This window comes from Bactrocera oleae, chromosome 3 (genome assembly GCF_042242935.1).
Source record: "Bactrocera oleae isolate idBacOlea1 chromosome 3, idBacOlea1, whole genome shotgun sequence".
NCBI lineage: Eukaryota > Metazoa > Arthropoda > Insecta > Diptera > Tephritidae > Bactrocera > Bactrocera oleae.
The window spans coordinates 34,206,093-34,228,111 of record NC_091537.1 but is presented as its reverse complement, the minus strand read 5'-3'; the positions used below and the strand labels follow the sequence as shown (position 1 = coordinate 34,228,111).

At 35.5% G+C, this 22,019-nt stretch overlaps 1 protein-coding gene across 16 annotated transcripts in view; it reads left to right on the top strand.

The window, feature by feature from the left end:
• yuri (yuri gagarin) overlaps positions 1 to 22,019 on the top strand; it is a 282,272-nt gene that overhangs the window by 49,161 nt on the left and 211,092 nt on the right. For 12 of the 16 annotated variants that reach the window (XM_070106444.1, XM_070106436.1, XM_070106433.1 and 9 more), the window contains 2 exons: positions 2,983 to 3,003; positions 3,065 to 3,115. In XM_070106444.1, the coding sequence (XP_069962545.1) occupies positions 2,983 to 3,003; positions 3,065 to 3,115 (72 nt within the window). The remainder of the gene's footprint in view (positions 1 to 2,982; positions 3,004 to 3,064; positions 3,116 to 22,019) is intronic. The other 4 variants (XM_070106439.1, XM_070106437.1, XM_070106434.1 and 1 more) reach the window with 2 other exon arrangements.

Sequence of the window (22,019 nt, the reverse complement as noted above, 5' to 3'; positions counted from 1 at the left end):
CACCACGCGTCGGGAGGCCTGTTGTCGAAAATTGCGATAAAATCATGGAAATAGTGAAAACAGACCGTCACGTGAGCACTTATTTAATTGCTGAGGAACTAAAGATAAACCAGAAAACCGTTTGGAACCATTTGCATAACCTTCTATTAAAAAAGAAGCTCGATGTTTGGGTGAACCCGATAGTCCGGACCTGGCACCAAGTGATTACCACCTTTTCCTGTCCATGGCGAACGAGCTTAATGATGAGAAGTTGGCCTCAAGAGAGACCTGTGAAAATTGGATCTCCGAGTTTTTTGCCAATAGGGACGCAGCCTTCTACGAGAGGGGAAAATTAAAGTTGGCATCTCATTAGCAACAAGTTTACGAACAAAACGACGCATATTTGACTTAAATCGGACAAATGTACACAAAGGTATCATCTTTCGAAAAATCAATAAAAAAACGAACGAACCTTTTACTTGACCTAATATGTAATAATATTAAAGAATTTAAAGCACTTTTGTGGAAAAGAAATGTTGTTCTTTCTTTAATTATGAAAATGTCGACTTTAATTTAACCCGTTTGAGTTTACTTTTTCATTCACTAGACAGACTCCAAAGTTCATACCTCAATAAATATGTGCATATTTGCTTATGCTTATATTTTTTGTTCACGGAAATTTTTTTAATTTGGGTGAATGTAGAATAAACGGTTGATATGTTGCCGTTACTATGCAATGAAAATGATTTCATTTTTCTCTCGTTCGTTGTACGGTTACATTAAGAATGTGCTTATGCTTTGGGTATTGCTTAGTAAATATTTATATTATATGAGCAAAATCAGCCAGCTGATCTTTCTTGCTGATAACGTCGCGAAAGTTTGTTTGGAAAACTATCGTAGGTTTATTAGCTTAATGAATTATTTGAGATTTGATTACATTTATTTAAGTTTAAGGCTAAAATACCTTCTGGTACTAGTTAGTCAGCCAAGAAATAAGAAATAATCATAGGAGTGCATGAAAGTGGTTCCAAAATATCAAAGATTGCATCTAGACTAAAGCGACATCGAAACTGTATATTAAAATTTATTTAACACCGCACTAATTATGATACAGTGCGACGTAGCGGACGGAAAACCAACATTGATCGATGTAAACAATTCGACGGCTAGCAGTAGTGGATTCGATGAGCAGCGGCAAAATACTGACCAAGTTACGGCTGCTTATAACAAGAAATAGAATTGTTCAAATTAAACATGAAAATAAGATTATCAAACACACCGCCTTGGTATCTAAACCAAAGCTCTTGGAAAGCACATTATAGCTTTTTACAGTTTGCAAATAAATACCAATTCGGGCGGTGTCTTGATAGTATGGGCTGCATTCTGCTTCAATGGAGTGGACACCTATGTGCTTTATATCCACTCAAATGAATGTATATAGATCTTTTGGACAGTGAGTTGATAGGATTTGCTGGCAATATTTATGACCATAACTGGACATATCAGCAGGATAATTCTTCAATCTACAGGTAACGAAAAACTCCTTTAATGACCGTAAAATTCCCGTATTACAATGGCCAGCATTGAGCCTGGATCTAAATCCGATCGAGGATCTCTGGGGGATCCTAACTGCTCGTGTTTTCCAAAAGGGAAGGCAGTATGAGACAGTACTTCACCTTAAATTAGCCATAGAGCAAGAATGGGCCAATATTAACATAATTATTCCACAATCATTAGTTAGTTCTATGAAAACAGTTTAATTATGTTTTAAAAAATAAGGGCAAAACTACTGACTATTAAAAATTCAGTTGAACTCAAAATAATAAGATTTACAGACAAAAATCGAAAAATGCTCATATAAGTATTTAAATTTAAATTTTGTTCTTTTGTTTAAAAAAAAATTGTAATTTGTTATTTTTGTTTTGTTTTTTATATCATATTTAATAATAATAATAATAAACCCGCATACCCAGAAATATTTTTCAATTTTGTAAAAGGTGGATACACATATAATTTGTATGAGGTAGTATTTCTACGAGAAGAATTGAATATACATATTACATATCTATGTTTATAAATATTTTCTTGTTTTATTCTATCCTATGCCCAGTAAAATAGTTTTTTTTTACATAAAAGATAGGATAGTTATTATCTTAATTGTGTTAAAAGTAAAACAATTCATAATTAAATATATACATATAAATATTTCTAAAAATAAGCATGCGTTCCAAAATAAAAAATAAAATATAATTTTAAGTAAATGGAAAATTAATACTTTTTTCTATTTTAACCCATTCAAAAATTAAAAACTCATGTATACGTGGGTAATTTATATGGTTTTCAAAGATCGGCTTATGACCATGACAACTAACAACATCAAAAGTATTTTTATATTTGTTGTTTTTTTTTTGAAATTTGATTACTTGTATGACTTTATATTTAATACTTTAATGAAAATTTATTACTTGCAGGACTTTATATACTTAGCATTTATATGAAAATTTATTATTTCTTGGCTTTATTTCTAAAACTTATATGAAATTATTATCTGATTTTACCGATTTTCACTGCGTATGGAAAAGTGCTAAAAATACTTCCTTCCGGCAAATTTGGTTGAGTTAGCTTCAGTGGTTTCGAATATATGTACATACATTAAACCATTTAGGGGGCAGGGCTACGCCCACTATAAAAAAAATGTCGGCCAATAGGTGTTAATTGTTAAAGCGATCTCCTGTACCAATCGCTTGCACAGAAAAAAGTGACAAACATACAGGTGAAGCTAGAAAAAGCGTTATAATATAGCTTTTGCTTACACATAGCTCATGAATGTACGCATTAGCAGAAAAAACGGAAAGAGCTTATAACCTTAAATTTATCCGATATTAAGTGTGGAATTTTATGTTAAACGAGAACAAGTAAATTTTGTTATATCATTCATTTTAGTAGTATATTTGAATTTTTTACTTACGTGTTCTAACTAATGATAAAATCTTTTCTTTTCAGGGCGGAGAAAATGATCAGCACGTAAATATGTTGGGATACAACTTCAACAAAGCTATTATTTTTTTTATAATTTAAATTACAGTCGATCTGTGTTGGCAGTTGCGCTAATATCTGCAAGCAAAATGAAAACGTGGTGAGTACACACAGGAGCCAATTTTGATCATAACAACATACTTATATATATGGTGCATGGATACTTGTGTATAGATATATATTGTACATGTCTGTATCTAAAGTATTTCGAAAAAGCAATTTCCTGCTACCCTTTTAACCAGTTTACATTTTTCTTCATTAGTGGGTGTTTCTATTTATGTCATACTTGAAATAGGTAGGTAGGTAGGAGTGCTGCCCAAATGGACTGAATTAGCGCTGAATGCGCCATTTTAATGCAGTATCGTAGAACCTTATAATTGTTTCAAACAATTTGGTGCTCTCGATGAAGCTACTTATGTCCGTTATTCTTTTTGTGAACGACCATTTAAGGTACCTGATGGGTGCTAAGTGTTTTGTGTCGTGTTTGTGATAGAGCTGGGCTTTCAGTGGATGTGGAAACCCGTTTCCTTATTCATTTCTAGCTTGCAGCTGTAGACCCATTTTAAGCGCATGCTCACCAAACGTTACAGTGGCTATGAGTCATACAGAACCTGCTTCTACGTTCCGAGTAAACTCATTTACGGTATTTGGTTTGAGGCCCTAGTTCCTGCTAAGTATTCGTTTGCAGATGTAGTAGGCTATATACGCTTTGTTCATTCGCTTTTCAATGTTATTTTCCAATTCAGTTTAGTATCGATTTCAACTCCTAGGTATTTTGCCGTTTGGGACAGAGAAATTGATGTGACCACATAATGAGGGATGATTAAATTGAGGTATTTTTGTTTTACTCGTGAAAAGTATCAGCTCCGTTTTACTAGGGTTAACATCTAGTCCGTTATTCGCGGCCCAATATGATTATTTAAATATCTTATTATGATGGCAAATAGTAATACAGCTGAAACTATAGCTTAAGTTAAAAAGTACTTTCATGAGGCTCCCGCCTTTTTTATAGATTTTTACCTAAATGACTAGTTATTCAACTATTAGTATTAAAAGGGCTCTCTTCGTAGGGCTCTTTCCATAATCTAACTGATTGTGGAAGGTAAGATCCCTGATACCATCAGCACTATGTCATCTGCGTATGCAATTGCTTTCACTCCTACTAAATCTAAAATCTTTTGCGTTATCATGTTTTCTTATGCCTGGTTTAGGGAGGAACACCACTTTGCCTGTTTTCCAACTTTTTGGGATGTGAGATATTGAATACTGGCCTTGTATATCTTTTCTAGCCTTAGAGTTAAAGGTTCTTTTAGCTTCTGCATCATTATGGGAATAACCCGTTCGGACTCGCTTTGCATGCCAAGAAGCTGTTTTCAGCGTATATAATTTTCTTCTTACTCACCAGAGGCGCCGCCAAATGCGAGTACGAGGTCTCCTTGAGATATCTTTAGCGGGTATCAATTTGAGGCTTTCAAAGGCGTCGCTAATTTTACCCCCTAACTGTATGGTGCTTGGTGAGGTGGAGTTGGCGTCTGTGACAGACTCCTGCAGGCTGTTTGACCACATCATTGAAGTGCCTTGCTGCTGATACACTATGTGAATCTGTACCTCCTTGCTTGTGCTTTTCGGGCTGAGTTCCAATCCATCGCTTAATTTAGCGAACGATTTCTTTTTTGTGAAACACTTTGCTATTTGGTTCGACAGGAGTTTCTGATTTTTTTTTTTCAGGAAGCTTTCATACTCCTTTAATATCAGTTTTTGGCACTTTAAGCCCTATTCATCAATTGGAGTGCCGGCAGACTGATCTTTGGCAATCTTTCCTAGTATGAAGATTGGCCTCTGATACCGGCTTATCCTCTACTGGTTTAGGGACTTTTTTCGTTTCCTTTTCTGACCATCCTCTTTTGCAGCCAGTGTACTTTGATTATTATTCAGGGCCGCTTTAGAGGTAAAGGGTTCCATGTTAATGCTATGGGTACTTTGGTTGGTACCCGCCGTATTTACTGCTGTGTTCTCCGGCGTACTATGAAGCACTCCGGACTGTAACCACGGCTACTTCCCGTATAGCATAACATTAAAATAAAAGTATTTGATTCTTTCTTTTTCCAGTATCAAAATCAAGCAGCAATGAATATTGCTTTGCACAAATAGTGCATTTAATATATACCATATGAAGTCTAAAAATTGTCAAAATCGAACCATAACTATTCAAGCCTCCATATACCGAATATGCGAACCCTAGTGCCTTTGGCTGACCGTTTACCGAAAATATCGGTCAATGTGTGAGATATATAATTGAAATCCGGAGAGAGTCCTTTCCTGATAATATTATGTCTGTATATCCCTTAGCCCCTCTATACTTAATATAAAGATTTTCAAACTTCCAGTTGACTTTATACCATATACATCGTCCAATATGTTATTGTAACGACTCATATAACTGATATTAAGGATTTTGAAACATCCCTCTGACTGTACTTCAAATAAATTGGTGATGGTATGTGAGTTACCTTATTGAAACTGAGGGAGCATCTTCTTCTGTTAATAATATGTGGTATTGCCAAAATTAGATAAAATCAATACTACCCTTATCTCCCATTAACCTAATAAAAGATTTTCAAACTTTCCTTACGCTTTATACCGTATACGAGTATATCAGTCAATATGTAAGATATCTTAGCAAAATTAACTGAGCATATAATATTGGTTACCGATTGAGAACCACTGCATTATACGGTCATATGTTCTATATATTATATTTTTGCTATTTCTTGTTCTCTACTTATTTGTCTAATATTCAAGGGCAAGCATAAGAAGTCATTCACCTCAATGCAGTAAATAATTGTATTTGCATTGTGTTCATACTTACATATTTATTGCTTGCTTGCGCTTGCTTTGTACACTTATGCTACCGCTATGTTTTCGTCCACGCTATTACATGAATATTTGTTTGTGCACATTAGCTAGTCCCATTTAACATGTCCCATTCAACACTAAGCTTAATATGTAAGCAGCCTCTTGCAATGCTGCTTTCCCATTTTTATACTCTCGCAACATGTTGCTACAGAGTATAATAGTTTTGTCCACCTAACGGATGTTTGTATCACCTAAAACTAATCGAGTTAGATATAGGGTTATGTATATATAAATGATCACCGTGCAAGCTGTAACTTGAGTAAAAATTGAGATATCTTTATGAAACTTGGTACACATGTTTCTTGGTACAGTAAGACGGTTGGTATTGCAGATGGGCGTAATCGGACCACTGCTTCGCCCACAAAACGCCATTAATCAAAAACAAATAAATTGTCATAACTAAGCTCCGCAATAAGATACAAGAGTGTTATTTGGTACACGAAACCATATTAGGAAGGGGCATCTGCTGTTAAAAATTTTTTTAAGTGGGCGTGGTCCCGCCCCTAATAGGTTTAATGAGAATATCTCCGAAACTACTAAAGCTATAATAACAAAATTCACTGGAAGCAAATGTTTTTAGCACTTCTATTGACGGTGTGAAAATAGTTGAAATCGGGTGGCAAATCCGCCCACTCCCCATATAACGGTACTGTTAAAAACTACCAAAAGCGCGATAAATCAAGCACTAAACACGCCAGAGACACTAAATTTTATCTCTGGGTTGGTATGAGATGACTTTATAGGAACCGCGGTTAAAATTAGACAGTGGTCGAGGCACAGCCCATTTTTAGGTGAAAACCCATATCTTGAGATCTGCTAAATCAATTTCAACAAAATTAGGTACATAACGTTATTTTCATATTTCTATGTTATAGTGCGAAAATGGGCGAAATCGGACTACAACCACGCCTATTTCCCATATAACACCATTTTCAATTCCATCTGATTCTTTCCACTATGCATATCAAGTAACAATGATTATATCGGAGTAAACCTTTGCGTGAATAATACGTTTAAAGTATGCCACCTTGTGACTAAAAATTGTCTAAATCGAACCAAACTGTTCAAGCCCCTAAGTACTAAATATGTGGACCCCAGTGCCTATAGTTGACCTTCTATCGAAAATATCAGCCAATCCACAAAGAAATCTCAAACGAGTATACCATTTGACTTTGCGAGAGTATAAAATGTTCGGTAACATCCGAACTTAGCCCTTCCTTACTTGTTTATATATAAAATTGCTTCAAAATATGTTCTCGAGTATAGCTGAGCAATGTCAAAATTGATATATTTCTCTATCCCCAATATATATATGATTTCCGTCTTTCCACCTGACTTTACACCGTTCCGGTTGATCAACGTGATATTTTAACGAAATTAAGTGGAAAAGATTTCTTAAAAATTATGTGGTTTGACGCTGAATTAGAATGAAATTAGTATATACTAAGTCTAAACCTCACACCTTCATACAATGAATTCCGATTCTCTGGTTGACGTTTGCCACCCAAGCTTATAATATAAAATTTTCATACTTATGTATATCTCACTTCAAGCAATAAAACTGAGACTAAGTTTATGGCGTTTAATATAAGTCAAGAAGATACCAAATTTGATTGTAAATTAATCACGATATCATTTAATAATGGATGTTTAATTCAACATTTTTTAATATACGGTTTGGAGGAATTTTCTGGTCTTTGATTTTCCCAGCTCACATGTACTACTTATGGTATAATTTTTTTCGTCAATTTGATAATTTAATGAAATTAAATGGACAGTTTTCTTAAAAATAATGTATATCGCTGCATATGAATGAAATTGGTCTAGACTTTGTTTAAACCTTATAACCCTAATATACTGATTTCCGCTCCTCTGGTACAACAGCAACCTCATATACCCCACATATTAAATCTAACTCCTCTGGTTCAGTTTATATCACATATACCATGTTTGAGTTAAATAGCTTCTTTTTATAAAAGTTAACATTTCGGAGAAAAAAATAGTATTGACACAAAATAAATCTATGATCAATAACATAAGTTATTAAGATACAAAAAAATAATCATGTAATGAATGTTGAATTCTTTCGCAACATTTTTATACTTCCGCAACATGTTACAACAGAGTAGAGTTTTGTTCACCAAAGAGTTGTTTCCATCACCTAAAGTGATAGATATAGATTTCTATATACATATATTTCTTCTAATATTTGGTGATAATCAGTGGTTAGGTATATTTTCTCAGCCATCATGTTGAACTTATTATAAAATATACCAGACAACAATGCTAAAAAAGTTTCTTAGAGTGCTGGACTTTGTATAGAGCAAAAAAATCTTTCTAGAAAAAATTGCATGAAATAAATATTAGTAATGTAGTATCAAAAGGGCTAAAGACTCTTTTTAAGTGGTTATAGATAAATTGCGACCCCATCGGTTTACATACTACTGTCTATTATTTCAGTTTTGCGACACATTTTAATATGAAGGTCATGAGGTAAACTGTAAACTCAAGAAAATTACATTTTTACCTAGCGCCGTTGGCAGCTTATGAAAGGTTTAGATATTAAGACAGAAAGAAGAAAATCTACATACCTGCTCTACATATGTGTATACCATACTTAATTATATGTAAGTTATTGTTAATTTAAGCTTCATGGGTAGACCCTTCAAAATAGGTACCATAGATCCCCCTGTTTTAGAAAGCGTTTAACAAAAGTAATTTACGGAGGGGTTTTCCGAGAACTTAATTTAAATACAATGAAATAAACTACTATTTTCTAAAATATAAATATAACTAAATATTATGTATTACTATGTTAGTGAATAGCTAAGTAATATATAGATATATAAAAGTACGTAAGCTGTACGGTCTTTTGAACAAAATTTAAATACTGTTCAACATAGAACAAGGCGGCAAGATCCGCAAATTCGCTCTGAAGAGCAAATAAGAAATACTCGAGGTCATACGTCTTGGCGTGAAGACCCCGAGGTTCGATCTGTTAAGCAAATTGCAAATATTGTTCAACATAGAACAAGGCGGCAAGATCCCCAAATTCGCTCTGAAGAGCAAATAAGAAATACTCGAGGTCACAGGTCTCGGCGTGAAGACCTCGAGGTTCGATCTGTTGAGCAAATTGCAAATTCTGTTCAACATAGAACAAGGCGGCAAGATCCCCAAATTAGCTCTGAAGAGCAAATAAGAGATACTCGAGGTCATAGGTCTCGATGTGAAGACCCCGAGGTTCGATCTGTTGAGCAAGTAGCAAATACTGTTCAACATAGAACAAGGCGGCAAGATCCCCAAATTCGCTCTGAAGAGCAAATAAGAAATACTCGAGGTCATACGTCTCGGCGTGAAGACCCCGAGGTTCGATCTGTTGAGCAAGTTGCAAATATTGTTCAACATAGAACAAGGCGGCAAGATCCCCAAATTCGCTCTGAAGAGCAAATAAGAAATACTCGAGGTACAAGGCGGCAAGGTCGGCGGCCCTACTGAAATATGTATTTGCTGCGGCGGCTTATGGTTTTCACACCAAGTTCGCAAATTAAATTTCGAAACTATTGTGCAAGGTCACCCGAATGCTTCATCCGCCTTCTGTTTAATGCAAAAATTTCCTTCAGAAGATGGAAATTACAATTTTTGTGCTACTTGCAAAAATGCGATTGTTAAAAAGAACTTTCCAAAAATATGTTTAGTTAACGGTCTAGACTTTCCTGAAATACCGGGTTGTTTGAAAGGTATAACCCCAATTGAAGAACGTCTCATAATGGCAAATATCCGTTAGGATATCAAGGTCAGAGTTTGCTCAAAGGTGCTGTTGTTAATATACCAATTTCTGTTAACAATCTTGTGACATCTCTACCAAGGTCCTTTGATTTGATGTTATACAAATTCTCTTAAGAAAGCGTTTGGAATACAATCATGATTACATGATCGATACCATACGCCCCGCAAAGATTAGGGAAGCTTTGCAGTTCTTAGTGAATACCTCTCTGTATCGTGAGCACAATATAAATATTAATGAAAACTGGATTTCAGAATTTAATGACCAAGAAGAAGTTCCGTTTGTTGCATCTGCAGAGGATTTCCAATTGGTTCAATCTTTTCATGCGGCACAACCTTCTCATGATAATCCCTCAGGTAATAATATTCCCATGCGTCTTTTACCTTCAGAGCTAAATCCAGGCGGTCAAGAAACTCTTTTGGACAATATTCCTGTAGAAAACTTAGACTATAACCGTTTAGTTATAGCGCCAGGTGAAGGACAAAGACCAATTGACATAATTCAGAAGAGTTGTCATTTGGAACAATATACGTTGGGCTGAAGCGTACATGCTCTGAAACGTATAGCAAGATAATACGTTCTGAAATTCGCCGTTTTGACAGAAGAGCGTGGACCATTACAAAGTTGTTCTATGATTACAAAAAATTAGAACTGCTACAAATTAAGAATAGTACATCCATTTGTCTTAGAAAGTTTTCAGGTCGCAACCGAGTTACGGGCCAAAATCTATTAAACGAAAACTTGATTCAACAATTGCTAGATATTTTGACTACCGCTATCGACAAATTCTTAAGCTTTTCAAAGATAACGCCGGCATTTTTTGAGAGCATTTTGTTACAAATTTCTACTAAAGAGTGGAGTTTCAACAGAGAGGTTCCCCGCATGTACATGGCATGTATTGGCTTAATAATGCTTCCAGGATCAACCTTCAAGATCCTCAGACATTCCCTGATGTCATTAGTTTTATTGACAATTATATTTCTACCGATAGTTCGATCAGCCACTTAGAAAATTATTTGGGTTATCAAAAGCATAACCACAGTCGGTCTTGTACTAGGGAAATAAGAGGACAACAGTTTTGTCGTTTTGGTATACCATATCCACCAATGCCTTCAATGCAAATACTGTTACCTCTTACAGAAACTAGTCAAAATTCAGAAAGACACAAGGAAAACTTTTTCAATATTCAAAACGTTTTAAATTCAAATATGACTACAGAAGACATTTCTAATTTAAACGATTTTGAACACTTCCTGACTTATAGTAGAATAAATATGTCTTTTGATGACTATTTGTTAGCCCTTAGGTCAAGTTTAACAAAACCCAAAATTTTTCTAAAAATAAAATTACAGGCTCGTTTTATAAACGCTTATAATCTTCTGATTTTGGAACTCCAAAGAGCAAATATGGATATCCAATATATACTGGATGCATATGCTTGCTGTTCATATATAATTAATTATATTAACAAGTCTAACAGGGGCATTTCTAGGCTCTTAAATGAAGCTATATTAGAGGTAAATACTGGAAATTATACTATTAAGCAAAAACTTAAACATATAGGTCACAAATTTATATCAGGCACAGAAATATCTGCACAAGAAGCAGTATATTGCTGCATTGGGCTTCATCTTTCGGAAGCAAGTAATGCAGAAATATTTATAAATACCTCTCGACCTCAGAAACGTGTTCGAATGGTAAAACCTAGAGCGGAACTTCAGAACCTTCCTTCAGGTTCGACTGAAATATTCGTAGCCGGTATTTTAGACCGTTATGTTCAAAGATCCGATCAGTTAGAAACTCTTTGTATAGCTGATTTTGCTTCCAGGTATAAATATTTTAAATCTAGTAGAAGAGCACAAGACAGTGATCATGAAGAAGAAGAGAGGGAAGACGATAATTTACAAGAAAGCGGGGTTGTCTCTTAAAGACGGTAGCGGTTTTGTGAAAAAACGTACCAAACCTTATATTATTCGGTATAGAAGGTTGTAACCCAGATTTGGCCAGAGTTGAGTATTTCCGCGAAACGTTAATGCTTTACTATCCTTGGCGGAATGAACAGCAAGTTCTCATTGAAAACGATAATGAGCAGACTTGCATAACACATCGTATTATAATTGAGGAAAATCAAAGAAAATATGATGTTTTTGAGCAAAGAGAACTTGAAAAAGTTCTAGAAAGTCTTTATAATGAAATAGACTTGGACGAAGGTGCTCAAAATGAACTACCTATCGTGGAAAATGAGTTCAGAGTGTTGGCACTTCCAGAAATAAACCCAAATATAAATTTGCTGGACTTGCATGGCGAAGATTCAACAGATAATGGCACTGAATCTGATTGCAATATTAGACTTATTAGACTACCCCCCTTAATTCCAGTTGAGGAATTATTTTCTTTAGTTCAAAGTCTAAATACTAAGCAAAGAACCTATTTGACACATTTGATGCACCACCTAAAAACAAATCCCCCATTTCATGAGTTCATTGGCGGCGGTGCAGGTGTAGGAAAGAGTCGTTTGATATCTGCAATATATCAAGCTCTTAACCATCGTTACAATTCTACTCCTGGATCCAATCCAAGTTCCTTAAAAGTTTTTCTTTGCGCACCTACGGGTAAAGCAGCATTCGGAATAGGTGGAATGACCCTTCATTCAATATTTTCTTTACCTGTTAATCAGTTGAATAGAGAGTTGAAGCCACTTAGAAATGACACAGTTAATTCATTGTATTCCAGACTTATGGATTTAAAACGAATCATGAAATATCGATGGTAGGTGCTCATATGTTTAGCTCTCTTGATGCAAGATTAAAACCAATTTTCAAAACAGACAACCCCTTTGGTGGTATACCGATCATAGTGTTTGGTGATTTGAAGCAACTCTCATCTGTTGGAGATAGGTGGATATTCTCTCCTACTCCCAATGGTGCATACAGCACTTTAGTTGGTTCCCCTTTGTGGGAGTTATTTGAATACTTTGAAATAACAGAGATAATGAGACAACGGGAGGATCAGGCCTTTGCAATTGCATTAAATCATATGGCATCTGGTACTATGACAAATGAGGACATATCACTCATTGAAACTCTAGTAGTTAATTTCCAGGAAGTTCCCGATGATGCCATACATTTATTTTGGTCCAATGAAGAGACAAATAATTTCAATACCCTTAAGCTCAGTCGAATCCCAACAGAAGCTTTCCTTTCAACTGCAAAAGACTCAGTTAAAGGAATTGGTAAAAATGAAAATGATATTTTGCAAAGAGTTAAACTTTTCAAAACTTCTGAAACGCAGGGACTGCCCTATGAATTGACACTAAAAACCTCCGCCAAATATATGATTACAGTGAACATAAACACGTGTGATGGCTTGGTTAATGGGGCAGCTGGACAACTTATGCAAATTGATTTCCATTGTTCTTTTCCAACAATTCTGTGGATTAAATTTTTGGAACCTTCTGTTGGTTTGATAGCACGATCAAAAAAGCCTCATCCTCTAGAAAGTTCTTGGACACCAATTGAAAAAGTTCTAAAATCTTTTCAATATAAAAGAAATGAACAAATTTCAATTGAAAGAAATCAGTTTCCAGTTGTTCCGACTGAGGGAATAACTATTCATAAAAGTCAGGGTGCCACATATAATATAATAAAGTTGTAGTTCATACTCGACCCAGAATGCCTAAAGCTTCAATATATGTCGCTTGTAGTCGAGCTACTTCTGCAGAACGTCTATTTATCATAGGAAATTTTATTCCTCCTAACAAATTTTCTGAATCGGATCCCGTATTTAGGGAACTGAGGGAATTGAACACAAATAAAGCTTTGACAACAAGTTTCAATTTTATGATTTCCCGAACATCAGGACATCAAATTTTATTCCATAATGTTCAGAGTCTTCACGCTCACATTAATGATATAAAAAGCGACTGTTTGATGCTATCTTCAGATATTTTATGTTTTGTAGAAACTTTGGGTTATCCTTGCGAAAGTTTTGATATACCAGGATTTACTCCAATTAACGAGCTGAGGATAGATAGCACGGAAACAACCAACAGAAATAAATGGGGCATTATAATATATGCAAAGTAGTGCTTGCTCTATAGAACCAAAGGCTGTAATGAAAATTTATTGGGCATTTTCAAACATGGATCCTTCCCGTGTAAATGCAATTACTTTTGAGATAGTACACAGCTATCATGACAGTATTTGTGTCTCTATTTCGAACTAAAGTTTTCAGACTTAGTGCAATAGTTCTTCATTTTCTTTTTCTAAATATAATCGAATTGGAATGGTATAGGAATTTTGACAGTAGTTTTTAAACAATTTTTAAAAAATATGTATTGGGTGTATGCATTAATTCGTGCGGTTTTCTAAGAGAGGGCTCTACTAGTATTATTTCGCGTCGTATTCATCTGTGACTATATTCATTTCAAAGCTACTGCCATTTTGCGTCGTTTTCAGTAGATATAAATTGTTTGAGCGTGAACAACAATTTGTTTCATTCATTTGAAAATGTCGAAATTTGTACCAGATAAAGTGTTTTTGCGGGGAGTTCTTCTTCATTATTTTAAAAATGAGGAAAAGTGCTGCCGAAAGTAGTAGTATTTTACTGGACGTTTATGGTGACCATGCTTTAGCCGAACGAACGTGCCAAAAGTGGTTTGCACGGTTTAAAAGTGGTAATGTCGACTTAGACGACGGAGAACGACCCGGACAGCCAAACAAACTTCAAGACGAAGAATTGCTCGACGCAGATGCAAGGAAGTTCTACCTCACCTTTTCTTCAGAACAGGGTATCAGAAATTGGATTGATTCTTTCTTGACCTCCAAGCCGGAGAAGTTCTTTTGGGATGGGATCCGCAAACTGCCAGAAAGATGGGCAAACATCATAGCTTCCGATGGGAAATACTTTGAACATTAAATGTATAACATTTTTTTCACAATAAAGTCTTAATTTTCGTAAAAAAACCGCACGAATTAATGCATACACCCAATAAATAATCTAATTAAGAAAATTTAAATTATATATATAATTTGTTATTATATATGACATTATTGTATAAATATATGATAGAAATTAAATAGTATAAGGAAGAAAGAAATTTAATTTGGATATATGTATAAGAATCTCTACAAAAATTTATGTTCAATATTGTAAATATTATATACAAATTAATATAATAATATTATATCATTTTTAAAGTTGTTAATATTTATTATTTTTAAGCTATAATAATATCGATATAATAAATAAAAAATGTTATTCATTGGCCAAAAACGATTTCTTTTCCTACTTCTCAATACAGTTGTAATGCATTCTATATAAAATCAATTATAAGCGTATACAAAAAGCACAAGAACGATTTCTCATAATTTGAGTAAATTTAGTTTACAAATTGCTCTAATTATTTTCACTGTGAGTGAAAAGTAAATAACTAAGGCAACAGTTCCTATTTCTAATTATTAACATATATAAAGAATTCTCAAACGAATATACCATTTAACTTTGCGAGAGTATAAAATGTTCGGTTACATCCGAACTTAGCCCTTTCTTACTTGTTTTATATTTCTTATTTGTTAATAACTACATTATATACGAAAGAGCAATAGAGTAAAGTATGCACATGGGTTATTCTCCTTTTATGAACTGTTAAATTTATATAACTTACATACTTATGTATATATGCACAAATAGAAAACGAAACTATGTACTTAGCGGAAATTATGTATTGAACGGTATTGCAATATTGCTTAGAATATTATTTAAGGAGAAGAGTTTTGCAAATAAAGTAAGTCTAATAGCTGACCACACATAGCATCATTACTCGGCCCTTTATATTTTATCGCTGTTACAACTTCGCTTAAACTTTTCGCTTTTTCGATATTCGGCAAGAGTTAGGTTTTTGTTCTTTCACATCATTTCGGAGTGTGGTCAGTATTAGACTGCATCGTTGGACATTATCGTCATCGGGCATTATCGTCATTGGACATTAGCGTCATTGGAAATTACCGACATTGGACTTTGTCCCAATTAAACTTAGGCAGCGTTGGAAATCTTTACCATTGGAGTCACCAGCATTGCTCGCATACAGCACAGCACACCAGTTTGCCACCGCTAAGTCTCGTCGTTACCATTGCCTGTAGCTCATATTCGCATGTTCGTTGCATACCCACACATAAGTATAACTTGATTTTATAAATTTTGCGGTAAAATTAACTAATCAGTTATTGCTTAACTACTTACTAGAAGTAGAAGTATTGTAATTTAAAAGAATTTTGAAGCCTCTATAAAGCACATACAAGATCCTGTTCTGCAATGTCTTTAGACGAGCTAAGACAACAACGCGCCAGCACCAAGAAAAATATTACGCGCATTATAAATATCGTCGACGCCAGCATGCGACCAGGTGGAAAGGCTCTTTCAGCTGCGGAATGCAAATGCCGTTTGGGCATCCTGGAGTCCTATTTTAAGCAGATTCTCTCAATTCAAACTGACATCGAAAGATTGGATGCTGATGATGGAGGACGTTCTGACCTGGAAGAACTTTACATCACAACTAAATTGATTATCCAATCGCAACTGGCAGAAGATAACAACGTTTCACTTTCAGACACAACTTGCATGGTATAATCAAGTTCAAAACTTCCACCACTTAAGCTTCCTACTTTTCATGGCAAGTATTCAAATTATCAAAATTTTATCACCTCGTTCAAGCAAATAATTGATCGTGAGTTCAACTTAACTAATATTGAAAAATTCAACCATTTGCGAAATTGTATGAAACCAAATGGCATTCAGCTAAGAAGTTTAATTGATAAAGCTTCAGCTATTTATGGTTCCTTGACATCGCTAGGTACCGACAGCCAAATATCGCATTCATTTAATTTTGCAGAAGTCTGATGAACAGACCAACAAAAAGTAGAAGGAGTTGCTAGATTTCAGAACGCTGCCATCATGGCAAGATTGCATCTCAGTTTTGGAAAGACACTGTCAATACCTGGAATCACTGGACAACACGCATGTTAGTACTTCGTCAACTCAAGGTGCTAACAAATACTCCTCTTCGAAATCAAGGAATCAACCACGAGACTATACATTTTCCTGCTCCAACATAACTTGTACTTTCTGTTCCAGTAGCAACCATCAGGTTTTTAATTGCGAACGCTTTAAGTCACTAAACATTACTCAACGTTTCGAACATGCAAAGAAAATTGGACTTTGCATCAATTGCCTATAAAAGGTGCAAGGTCTGTGCACGACAACACCACAGTTTACTCCACCGCGTTTCTACTTCAGTCCAACAAACACCTACTCAGGTATTTACAACACAAGAGGCAGTCGCGCATACACACAGGAATAATTCATCGTTGGATAACGTCATCCTTGCAACAGCAAAAATTTTCATTCGTGATGCATCCGGGAGATACAGATTGGGTACAGCACTGCTAGATTCCTGTTCACAGGTAAATTTTATCACAGATGATTTTTCGCAAAAGTTGCTTCTGCCAAGAAATAAGCAAAACATACAAATTCAAAGCATCGGTTCATCGTCAACAAATATTAAATTCAAAACCTCAACTAACATCAAGTCGCAAGTCACTGGTTTCGAACTTCCATTGACTTTTTGCATTACATTGCACATTGCTTATCAACGAGATCCTGAAATCAATATTTCAATATGGAATATTCCACACAATATAGCGCTCGTCGATGATGAATTTTATATACCAAAGAAAAGCTGGGTACAGAAACGTTCTTCAGTCTTTTATCTGTAGGCCAAATCAATCTTGGATCTAATTTACCAATCTTGCAAAAAACACTCTTAGGCTGGATTGTTTCGGGACGCTATAAGATGGGCAGTAACAACATATCCAAACCATCTTGTTTATTATTAGCCAATGAATCTTTAGATGCCAAATTGGAAAAGTTGTGGAAATTGGAAGAAATCACTACCATACCAGAGCCTTGGACTCGTGAACAACAGAGTTGCGATCACATATATAATTCAACTGTGTCAAGAAGACCTTGCGGCAGAATAGTTGTCAAAGTACCTTTCAAGGATGATCCGACATGCTTGGGCGAGTCATATACTACGGCATTGAGACGATTTAATGCACAAGAACGTCGATTAGCCAAATCTCCACAATTGAAAGCACACTACGTTGAATTTATGAGCGACTACGAGAGTTTGGGTCATATGAGCGTTGTAAAAAATCCAAATCTCTGCGAACCGCATTATATACCACATCATTGAGTGCTAAAAGCAACAAGTACAACAACAAAGCTTCGAGTTGTATTTGACGCTTCCAGCTGAAGATATTCGCACGTATCAACTAAATACTGTAACGTATGGAATAGCTGCTGCATCATACCTTGCTATACGGAGTTTGTTATATCTAGCTAAACAGCATTCAGAACAATTTACAATTGGCGCAAAAATCGTGAAGTCATCATTCTACGTAGACGACCTACTCTGTGGTGTTGATACTCTAACCGAACTTGCACAGATAAAGCAAGAAGTAATACAACTGTTAGAATTAGGACAGTTTAAATTAACAAAGTGGCATTCCAATTATCATCAATTCAGAGAAGACCACTCTATAAAGGATCTAAACGTAGATACATCCATCACTAGTATACTTGGACTAAAATGGAACCAAAATCTTGATTGTTTTATTTTTTCATTTGAAGCCAAACTAGCACTGGCTGGTCGACTTACAAAACGTTCCATCCTTTCTGTTGCATCATCACTTTACGACCCACTTGGACTTTTAGTTCCTGTTATTATAACATCAAAAATTTTGTTGCAAGAAATATGGTTACTAAAGTAGGATTGGGGTGAATCTGTGTCACAGAACATCGAATTTGCTTGGAAAAAATTTCTTAACTGCTTATCGGATCTTTCACAAATTAAACTGCCGAGGCACTGTTTTTCATGGATTTTGTGACACATCGATTTGTGCATATGGCTGCGCAACTCGCGTTCTCAACAAATGTGGCACTACTACTACCATTCGCCTACTCACTGCGAAGTCCAAAGTGGCACCCACCAAAAAACAATCGTTACCCAAATTAGAACTTTGCGGCGCTCTTCTTCTTACTCGTCTTTTAGCAAAAATTAAACCAACAATTTCTAACAAATCTTTTAACATTTTTTTGGACAGACTCACAAATAGTATTACATTGGCTTAAGATGCATTCTGCAACACTTTCGACTTTTGTTGGTAATCGAATTTCGGAAATTCAAGATTTAACCAAAGGCCCCCATTAGAGACATGTACCAACGCATTGTAACACGGCGGATGGTGCCTCTAGAGGATGTACTATATACGAACTACGTTACGTTATTTAAATCCTTTTCTCGAGTATACCGAAGGATTTCAAATACTCAAAGTGGGGGGTTGATTGGAATCAGCAGACATTCCAGAAGAAAGGAAGCACCCCATGCTGTTGCCAGGCAAATGCAAATTTGTTGTGCATTACGTTCGCCATCTACATCGGAAACACTACCATGCAGGACCAAAGGCACTCGTAGCACTGATAAGACTTCAGATTTGGATAGTCAACGCGCGCGATTTAGCAAGACGTATCGTCAGATCGTGCACACATTGTATACGTTACGGGCAGAAGCTGATGAATCAAGTAATGGGACAGTTACCTGTCGACCGATTAACTCCATCTCGCCCCTTTGCGCGGTGAGGGATTGATTTCTGCAGATGAGTCAACGTATATTTGCGTATTCGAGGCAAAACACCTTATAAAGCCTACATTGGGATCTTCGTTTGTCTAGCGACAAAGGCGGTTCACATCGAACTAGTATCGGATCTATCCACGGACGCATTCTTAGCGGCATTGAAGCGCATGATTGGAAGAAGAGGTCTACCCTCTGACATCTTTTGCGATAACGCAACAAATTTTGTGGGTGCTTGCAACAAACTAGCTGAATTAAAGTCATTTGTTATTTAAAACCGAAAACAAATATGCTATTATAAAAGATTGTGCTAATGAATTTATAAATTTCAATTTTATTCCTCCCAGAGCACCTTGTTTCGGCGGTATTTGAGAGGCAGCAGTCAATCGCACCATCAAAAATGCAAGACTCACAGCCGAGGAACTAACAACAGTCCTGGTTGAGATAGAAGCTGTGTTAAAATCTCGGCTAATAGCACCAATGTCATCGGATCCAAACGATTATGAAGTATAAACTCCGGGGCATTTTATTATTGGTATTGCACCTAGGGTACTCCCAGAGCGGAGATTGTCCGCTAACATCAGCAACGATGGAATCAGGTCACAAGCATTAAACAGATGTTTTGGAACAGATGGTCAAATGAATACATCAACGAACTTCAAGTACGATCAAATTGGTTTTCGGAGCGACCAAACCATGAAGACAACTTACTACCACAAAAATGACATATTTGAAGAGTTATAAACTGTATTCCAGGAAAGGACTCTAAAGTGCGTGTGGTGGACATTCGAACAACGAAGGGAATCATTTGGCGACCAATTCACAAGCTAGACCTTCTACCTGTTTGAAATGCCTTTCAACGGGGCCGGGATGTTGGGTCACCGATTGAGAACCACTGCATTATACGGTCATCTGTTCTATTTTTTTTTGCTATTTCTTGTTCTCTACTTATTTGCCTAATATTCAAGGGCAAGCATTAGAAGTCATTCACCTCAATGCAATTAATAATTTTATTTGCATTGTGTATATACTTACATATTTATTGCTTGCTAGCGCTTGCTTTGTACACTTATGCTACCGCTATGTTTTCGTCCACGCTATTACATGAATAATTGTTTGTACTAAGCTTAATATGTAAGCAGCCTCTTGCAATGCTGCTTTCCCATTTATTTATATTTCTCTTTTGTTAATAATTACATTATATACGAAGGAGCAATAGAGTAAAGTATGTACTTGGGTTATTCTCCTTTTATGAACTGTTAAATTTATATAACTTACATACTTATGTATATATGCAATAATACAGTTACGAAAAAAGCTTTGTAGCCCTACAATGGGATATACTATAGTTTAATGCCGAAAATATATATGTAAATTTATTCAATTACTCAAGCTCTCATATATTACACCTTACACAAAATGTTTGATATTATAATGAAGTTAAGTGGACATTTTTTTTTTAATTATAAAATTATATTAATGCTTAGCGCTCAATAAGGAAATGGTCTCGGTCGAAACCTCATATCCTTTCTATAATGAATTCCGATCCTTTGGTTGGCGCCTGAGGTGTATTTAGCAAAGTATAATTTTACGGTTACACTCTAACTTAGCCCTTCCATACTTGTTAAGGAGTGTGTTTCTTGATTTTTTTATAATAGTTCGGTATGTCATGATTTAATAAGTCTGCATCTCGTTTTGTTCTAAGTCTGTTCTTGTTGTTTTGCCTAACTTTTTTGTATTGATAAAAGAGGCTGTCGCGCAACGGGCCTCTAATATCTTCTGTTTCTTTTGATTTAATGATTTGGGTTTGCGTCTAATTAGAAAATTTGTCTATCGCCGCCAATACCAGATGTCGTTCGGTTGAGTAGATGTCAATATGCAGTACGTGTGGTATTCAAGCATTGAAGTTTGATTATGCTGAGAATTAGGAGAGTTGCTGTCGTACTTGGATTTTTGGCACACTTGTACAGATTAAAAATTACGGCCATATCTATGTACCAGAAATGACCATTTTTCCCCAATACGTTTTCGAATTAGGTCAACCAATATGTATTGAAAAATTGAAGGCGTTCTTTTATATTCGAATGGGAGAGTCGTGTAAACTCGTATCTTCGAGTATTTACTGAAAACGCGTTCTTTTCTATGTCGATGCTTAAATGGAATTCAGTAAAAACCACTTTTAAGGTCTTAATAAGCGAATACTTTGTTCCTGCCTAATTGAGTAAGTACCTCAATTATTTCAGGAAAAGGGTATTTATCTACAATGGCTACCGTAAGCTAGTCAATAACCATGCAATACTTTTTCTCATTAGGTATCTGCTTTTTAGTTAAAATCGTGAATTGTACGGGAACCTATAAGGCAGAAATATTCCGTCTTCTAAAAGTTCTTTTATCTGAGTAAATCAGAGTATAAGTTCGTATTGCTGCCTTTACATTAGTTGTGTTAGTGAAGTATAGATTGTGGTTGGCACTTGGATCTGGGAATGATTTGAGTAACTTGTTGAGTTTTCTTTTCTGTATCTCGGATGGCATGTTCTCGAAATAATAGTATGTACGGGTTCGTATCTTATCTCTCTGATATGGTTTCTGTCGGTCATAATGTTTTTGATGAATTTA